This window comes from Echinops telfairi, unplaced genomic scaffold (assembly GCF_000313985.2).
Source record: "Echinops telfairi isolate 266 unplaced genomic scaffold, ASM31398v2 ScPeMD7_4;HRSCAF=17, whole genome shotgun sequence".
Classification (NCBI taxonomy): domain Eukaryota; kingdom Metazoa; phylum Chordata; class Mammalia; order Afrosoricida; family Tenrecidae; genus Echinops; species Echinops telfairi.
This window is the reverse complement of record NW_022103900.1, coordinates 43,065,602-43,073,802: the sequence shown is the minus strand read 5'-3', so window position 1 is coordinate 43,073,802 and position 8,201 is coordinate 43,065,602. Positions and strand designations below refer to the sequence as shown.

The 8,201-nt window shown below is 47.3% G+C and overlaps 1 protein-coding gene across 1 annotated transcript in view; it reads right to left on the bottom strand.

Moving 5' to 3' along the window:
• IMPA2 (inositol monophosphatase 2) overlaps positions 1-7,156 on the bottom strand; it is a 69,946-nt gene extending 62,790 nt beyond the window's left edge. Inside the window, exon 1 of the mRNA XM_004703875.2 lies at positions 7,058-7,156. Within this exon, the coding sequence (XP_004703932.1) occupies positions 7,058-7,156 (99 nt within the window). The remainder of the gene's footprint in view (positions 1-7,057) is intronic.
• Positions 7,157-8,201: the final 1,045 nt, after the last annotated feature.

Here is an 8,201-nt window from a genome sequence, read left to right as displayed (position 1 = left end):
AACCCTGTCTAACACAAGTGGTGAGTGGATAATGTGGGTTCTTTCTGTGTACAGATTTTATCCTATCACTGACAGAACAGACAGGTCTTGAAATGTTCCTTTCAGCAATGAATGTGATGTCCTTTCTCTCAATTTGTCATGCAGGGCATAGTAGATCGAACAACTGTCTGATTGAAAATGGTCAATACTCATTCATTTCAGCTCAGTAATAATTAGGATTTTGATCTTTATTTTTTAAACTTCAAATTTTCCTACATTCACACTTTGTCCATCTCATATTCCAATTACTAATGGATATACAGTACGCCTGTTTCTTCTCATTGTAAGACATGCCACATCAGCAAATGAAGGTTCCCAAAACTTTACTTCATCCACATCATTAAGATTGACTCCACTTTGATAAGGCAGCTCTTTCTCAGTTACAAGCCAGCCAACCTGGGGAGCTCATCTTTTGAGATTCTATCAAACAGTATTCTACTGCTACTCATAAGGTTTCACTGGCTCATTTTCTTCAGAAATAGACTGCTAGGTCTGTCTGAATCTGGAAACTCCACTGAAACCTGTCTACTACTATGGGCTACCCTTCTGGCATTTTTAACAGCAGCAGCAAAGGTCCCAACATAACAGCATCACGCAAGCCAGCCCAGTGTGACAACTGGCAAGTCAATGGTGGACTGAACTCAAAGTTAACTAAACGCTAGGAGACTTCTACCAAGCTTCTTGGTAAGCATACCTAACTTAACCAGTATCAATGCAACTATTTTTCCTGATCCAAAATAAACAAAACTATGATGCAATGTTTCCCAAAGGGGTTGATACTGCTCCCTAGGGGGGTCACTGGAATGATCCAAGGGGGCTGCAAAGGCAGATACTTATATTTCTTCCTGAATTATAGGCTATAGTACAAAAGTTCTTAATTGCCAGGGGGTGTTGGAATTTTTTTTCTCCTGAAAAGGGGCAATAGACCAAATAAGTTTGGGAACCTATGCCATAGTACATGAACAGGATGCATGTGTCAGGGGACCCTGTAGGCAGTTTGGAGGACATCTAATCTAATTTGGGCATACTTTGGGGGGAGAATAGGGCCCAGAGTTACAAAGTACAGAAAGAAGGGAACTTTTTAAGGACTTATAAGTAGGATATTGGATTATATAATTTTGAAGGTTAAATTTTCCTCTTTGTTTTTATCAATCTTTGCAATTGTTTCTATCAGTTTTCTTTGGGAATACGAGAGTACCTCCCTCACCCCACCCCACCCCCAAAAAAACAGGAACTGCACTGAGCCAGAGAGCAGCTTTGGTAGTATAAATTTTTCCCGTGAGGTGAGCATCGAGCAATTCACTCTGCTAGTGCAGCCAGTGGCATCGCCTGGGTAGGTTCTCTCTGGTCACGGTGAATTTATTCATAAAAGCAGTTTCACTCAAACCTGGTTTTGGGGGATGGCTGGTTTAAGAGAACAGTGTGTGGCTGTGAAATTTTGGCTCCTGCTCAGGAAACATGCCATAGAAACTGCAGTGATATTGAACACAGCTTACAAGGACAGCAGTATAGGAAAAGTCAAGTGTATGAGTGGTTTTCTTATTTCAAAAAAGGTGAAATGTTGATTGATGACAAATCTTGTTCTGGACATCCGTCAACTTCCCAAATAGACGAAAATATTGACTTGTAATGCATTTGGAGTTAATCCCACAAAGTCAGATTGTTAATAAAGATTTCTATTTAGAGGTTCTGAAAAGATTGCATAACAGTGTGCAACAAAAAAGGCACAATTGGTGGCAGATGGAGAAGTGGTTTTGGCACCATGACAATGCACCTGCTCACACAACCATCTCGGTACCAGTTTTTGGCAAAAAACAGCATGCTTCTCTTGTCCCACACACCTGACTCACCTGATCTCACTAAGTGCAACTTGTTTTTGTTTCCACAAATGAAGAGGGACATGAAAGGACAGAGATTTGAGAGGTGGGAGAAAAAAGATGATGGAGGTGCTGTTTGCCATCCAAACAGAAGAGTTTGAAAAATGTATCCAAGAAAAAAAAATGTATCCAAGAATGGAATTGCACATTTGACAAATGTATTAAGTGTAATAGAGAGCACTTTGAAGGTTGTTTTATAAAAAAACCAAAAAATTGAATTCCTTTTTTTTGAAAAAAATTCGGGTTTTTTTTTCGGGGAAAGATACCTCCCGGTATGTATCAGAGGAAAGTATATAACTAAAGCCACACTTCCTCTCTCTTCCCTTGCAGAAGACACCACACCCAGTATTTCCACACCTTCCTCCTTAGACCACCTCTGCTGAAACATGTTTAGCCACACCTCTCAGTTGCCTCTTTCCTTTCACGTGCTGGTACTGTCATCCATGTAGATGCCTAAATAGGAATCAGGGATCATTCTTAGCTCCTTCCTCTTACACACACCCCACATCTAGTTGCACACAAAAATGGTTAGATTCTAGTTTCAATTAATTTTCCCAAACCACAGTTCCCATTCTGTATGAATACTCAAGTCCTGCTGGGATTGCTTAAACAGTGCCCATATGCTCTGCTTGCCTCTGTCTCATTCCTCATGAGCAGAGTGGCCTCTTCAAGAGTCAGATCTCATGGTATTCCACTACACAACCTTCATGGGCTCCCGGACTCACCAGGAAAGGGGCATACACTTTGCTTGTGGCACAAGGGCTTTCAGGACCTAATCTGGTCAACTTTTGGCTCATTACCCTCCCTGGATCCTATGCCACTGTGCCATGTGTGAAGTTGTCCAAGGTTGTTCAGCTAAAAGTGCAGGAAAAAGGAATCCAACAGATGCAATCTGGCTCCAGGATCCAAATTCTTAGTTGCTAAATTGAACTGACTCCCTCCATTTGTGCAGCTATTAGGATTGACAGGTCTCATACACCCATCTCCAATCCAGACCTCACTGTAATGCAATGAAATCCCCACAGTGGCTGAAGCCAGACCCCAGAAGTTCTTTACTCCCAGGTCTTTCTTATCCTCGGCTTGTAATTCCTCACTGAGTCTACTTAAACTTACAAAATCAACCAATCAATCAATACTACCCCTTAGATCAGTTCTAGATATGACCCTCAACCCATGACTCTACTATGTCCCATCTTCTCCTACCCTAGAGTTTGACCCCTCACATTCAACCTTATCTTTCAGCGAAAGTGAATTTCTTACAATTTCCTGGTGCTATATTCTGTTCCATAACATACCACGGTCATATCCTTGGCTGTGCTACTTTCCCAATTTTTCCTGTCTAACACAAAGCTCAGGTATGGTTTCTCCCTGGGGGCCTTCTCTAGTCCTGCATAAACATATTGAAATCATTGATTAGCCTGTCACAGGGGGAGAGTCTGCAGATGGGTCTCCTGTAACTCTCAGCGCCACTGAATGAGTGACCCAGGGGGTTAAGGCACCACCCCATACCTTTGAGGTAGGAGGTAGGGTAATAAATTACATTGTCACAACACTGTTAGTTGACTGAATTCGTCCCTCATGTTCCACTAGACAGAGAAGATGCGAACCAAGCCAGCATGAGGTTCAAGTTCAATGTGATGATGGAAGAGACTACCAATGTACACTCTTACCAGTGGAAAGACTTTCCATTGCCCATGTCTTCAGCAACACTTTTACTGTCTTTGTCAGTTCCCCCACCCCTCCAATTTAGCCATTACGAATGGTGTTAGATGATTTTTTTTATTGTGCATATATTTGTGATGTATTTTTGGAAACTACTAAGCAGAATTACATACTCTATGATACAATTCTATACTTATCATTAATATATCACCCAACAGAAATGCACACATACATAGCCAAAACCAAAAGATATATCCAAGATAATTACAGCAACATTATTACTCCAGACATAGTAACTCCAGGTTAGAAATTACTGAAAATCCTCTTGAGTAATGTGAATGAACTGTGGCGTGTTCAAACAATATAATATATAATACTTCAGGTGATGCAGTGGTTAAGTCTTTTGCTGCTAACTGAATGGTCAGCAGTTCAAATACACCAGCCACTCTATGGGAACAAGATGTGGCAATTTTGATAAAGATTACAGATTTGGAAACCCTATAGAGTTGCCTCTGTCTTTCAGGGTTCTTTGAATTTAACTTGCCTTAATGGCATTGCTGATTCTCACCGAGAGCAAATTAGGCAGGAAACGTGAGCATAATGCTGAAGAGAACCCTATAGCGATGGGCTTCCAGACGAGACTCCTGATGGCAGCATCTTGGTTCACTCTGCCCTCCTCCCATTCAAAAGGGAAAAGCTTTTTTGATTTTGGCAAGTTGCAAACCAAAAGTGTCTCCTATATAAATTAAAGTTTGTAGGACATTGAGAATTGTGCCTGCCCTATTGAAAGCTCTACATAAATTTACTGAATAAAATAAACCACATTAAACACTTCTGTTTCTTCAAGCGTATAAATTTGAAAAGCCTGATACACATAACTTAGCTCACTTGAGTTTACACAGCAGCTTCTGGATCCTGAGCTGGCTTCTCTTCAAAGTCTCAGGCAAGAAAAGTTTTATGGTGGAGCAGAAGGGCAACATTTACTCAAAGACAAAGTTCAAAGAGTTATGAAGGAGAAATGGAAACAGGAATGCAGGGAGGAATTAGGATAAGTGATGGTGTACTGACATTGTTTGCAACGAATGAGGTGAAACAAAATATGTATAAAATGTGGACTTTAAAACTATGATCTGCTCTGTAAACCTTCACCTGGTTCACAGTGAAGAAGATCTGTATCTATTTCCTAACCCCTGTAAGGAAGTGAGGTGAGAGTATGCAGAGCAGGGCTCCCTGCAGACAAACTCATAGTCAATGCTGACTCAGAGCAACACACCCTGTGGGTGTCACAGAAGGTAGCTGTTTATGAGAGTAGAAAGCCCATTCTTCCTTCCCCCAGCTGCTGGTGGTATCCAACAGCTGACCCATGAGGATCGCCACCCAACACGTAGCCACCACCCCACCACCAGGGCTCCATCCCGGCACAGACAGGAAGAACTCTGCTGCAGTCATTCTCTATCTGACTCACATGGAGGTCTGAGTCTTTTCTTCGCACCAGCAGGGAAGGTAATGGAGGCAAAGGGTGAAGTTTCACAGCACTCCCTACAATGTACACGTCCTTGGAAGCTCAGTCTTGCATCCTTAAAACAAAGAGGGCCCAGCCCCCTGGTATGGGGCCTTACCTGTGAAAGGATTCAGAGACCAAGGAACCCCAGGAGGGTGCAGACAATTACAATGCTCAGCTGACAAGGAAAAGGGTTGAGTCACAAGGGAAGAAAGGCTTGGAAGCCTGGGAATGTCAGACCCTGAAACCCATAGAGCACCATTCTACGTTTGCACAACTAGAGTTGCCATGAGTCAGTCGGTTCCATGACTTTTAGTTTCACGGAGGTAACATCAAGATAAAGCACTATCCACTTTGTGTCTGACCATACCTTGCACATTGAGATGAGTCACATTGTGGTTTGAACATGTAAGGCAGCAGTTCTCAACCCGTGGGTCTAGGCCCCTTTGGGGGGTCAAACGACCCTTTCACAGGGGTCCCCCAATTCATAACAGTAGCAAAATGACAGTTATGAAGTAGCAACGAAAATTTTATAGCTGGGGGGTCACCACACATGAAGAACAATATTAAAGGAGCATGGCATTAGGAAGGTTGAGAACCAGTGATGTAGGGGTAATTGATAACAGTGTTTCCAGATGTTACATTGCAATAACAAGTTCTGTTTAGCTATTTTAAAAGTGTATGAGCCTACAGCACTCTGTCTGGCCATCTTCACCTCCCAAAGAAGCAAATCCTGTGCCTTACACAAATAGGAAACCAACACAGGGAAGTCATCTTCCCATCAACCACTCTGCTCCCCGCAGACCTTTATGGACACGTCCTATGAGACAGGCACGGTCTGGGCACTGAGGAAAATGCAGGGAACAAACACACCAACTGAGAAACCAAGTTTAACTGCACCCCTTGGCTTTCTTTGGCCCCACCTCCCAGTGTTCATCCACCCTTCAGTATGAGAAGTTCCCAGGCAGCACTCCATCAATTTGGGATATGCCAGATCTCCACGTGGCTGGGACGTACACCCAGGGACATCCACACTAACGGCCTGGTCACAGGATCCATCAAAAGTCCTTCAAAACATAGGGCCTGTGTTCTAGCCTTGGAGGGATTTTTAAAGTCCTGCACGGATTTGCATAGTTAATATATTCTAACTCACTCTCAAAAGCAAAAGTGGAGTCACCCTAGCTTAATAACACGTAGCCTTTCAGTGGCCAAAAACGAGAGGTCACGCACGCCCAGTCTCTTTGGTGGCTGCATCCACCACTAAGGAAAGCCACAAGACATAAAGGAGGCGATCCCCTCTCCCAGTTCCTGGGGGTTAAAGGAAGGTAAAATGGAGGGTTGTCCCTGAAACCTTTTTTTTTAAGCTTCTTTCAGGGTCTCACTTCCAGCACAGGGGTGAGCTGCAACGGGTGGACAGCGGCGGCAGCAGCAGGTGGTCACACAGTGCCCAACCACCACTACCCGTCGCCACCCAACCCCACTTCCTGCCTCCAGCTGCCCCACTGGTCTTCAAGAGCGAGGCTCCTCACGTCTTTGCAGGCAGCAGTGTGCCTTTGCTTCTCACTTTTTTTTAAAGTCCAAACTCACTGCCATCGAGTCCATGCTGACTCACAGCGACCCCCTGTGGGTTTCGAGCCTGTCACTGTTGACAGGAGTAGAAAGTCCAATCTTTCTCCCAAGGAGCAGCTGCTGGTGGCTTTGAACTGCCGACCACACGGATAGCAGCGCAGCCGTAATCAGGTGAAAAAGTTCCCTGTGGGTGTGACCAGGACAGAACAGTGCCTCCCCTGCCTGCCCCACGTGGATGCTGGAGGAAATAGGGACCCTCTGGGACGCTCGAGGGGGCGCCCAGGGGAGAAGTGGAAGTAGAGTGGAAAGTTGCACAGGGAGAAAGGATGGAGCAGGGCGCACCGAGGGCGCTCGGGCGCGCAGAGGAGCGGCCCGGGGGGCGTCCCCACCCCCTGAGCCAGCCGCTGACCTGTCCTGCCCTGAGTGCCAGCTGCACAGCCACTTCGAAACACTCCTTCCAGGGGTCGCCCGCGGCCGGCGCCGCCTCATCTTTTCCGCACGGCTTCATGGCTGGCTCCGTGGGGTGCGGCGACGTGCAGCCTGGGCTGGGGGCGCTGCGGGCGCGAAGGCAACCAGGACGCCAGTCCCACCGCCCCGAGACCAAGCTGGGAAACCTCCCGGGCGCGAGCCAGCCAGTCCGCGGCGCTGGCGAGGAAGGCCTGGAACTCAAAGGGCGGGCAGCGCTCCGACTGCGTCATGCCCCGCCCCTCGGCCCGCCCCGCCTGCCGCACCCCGGCCCGCCCCCTCGGCCGCCCAGCCGCGCCCCGCCAGCGCCTCCAGCTGCGACCTGTTGGAGAGCCCGCGGCCCCGGGGGCATCCGTCCGCACCGCCCGCACCTGGACGGGAGCCGTCCGCCTGGCCCCTGGCGGGGAAAGCGAGGCGGAGCAAGGAGAGAGGAGGAAGTGAAGGCTGGCGGGCTGGCGTCGGAGAGGCGCGCGCCGCGGCGGACACCAGGGCTCCGGGCTGGGAGGCCTGCGCGCTGCCTCGCCGGCGCAGCGTGGCTGGGCCCAGCCGCAGCCTAAATGAACTTCGGGATACAGATTCTAACCGGGAAGGGTTTCAGCGGAGAGAATGCCGTTCCTTTCTCAGTGGGTTTAGCGCCGGGCTCTGGCCTGGCTGGTGCGCAAGACCCGTTCCTGCGTCGTCACCTATGGAAAACTCTGTCCCAGGTCCGGGGGGCCTATCAGGCCCGCGCCTTTGGCTCTGGATGCTAGGCTGGCCTCCCAGATCGAAATGCACAGAACCCACAAAGGGGGTGTTGTTACACACTCTTCTACTCCACGTGCGAGCTCCGAGCCCAAACTTTGATTCTTTACCAAACCAAACGCAATTGTGTGAAGTACTTTCAGTCTCAGCGACCCCGACCCCGTAGGACAGCATAAAACTGCTCCATCGGGTTTTCAGGGTTTAAGTTTTTACAGATTGTGAGCGCTACATCTTTCTCCCTGGAGAAAGCCAGTCAGTAGCTGGTGTGTTGGAAACAACTGCTACACACACACACACACACACACACACACACACACACGCCTTTTGGTTAGCAGCCACACTCTTAA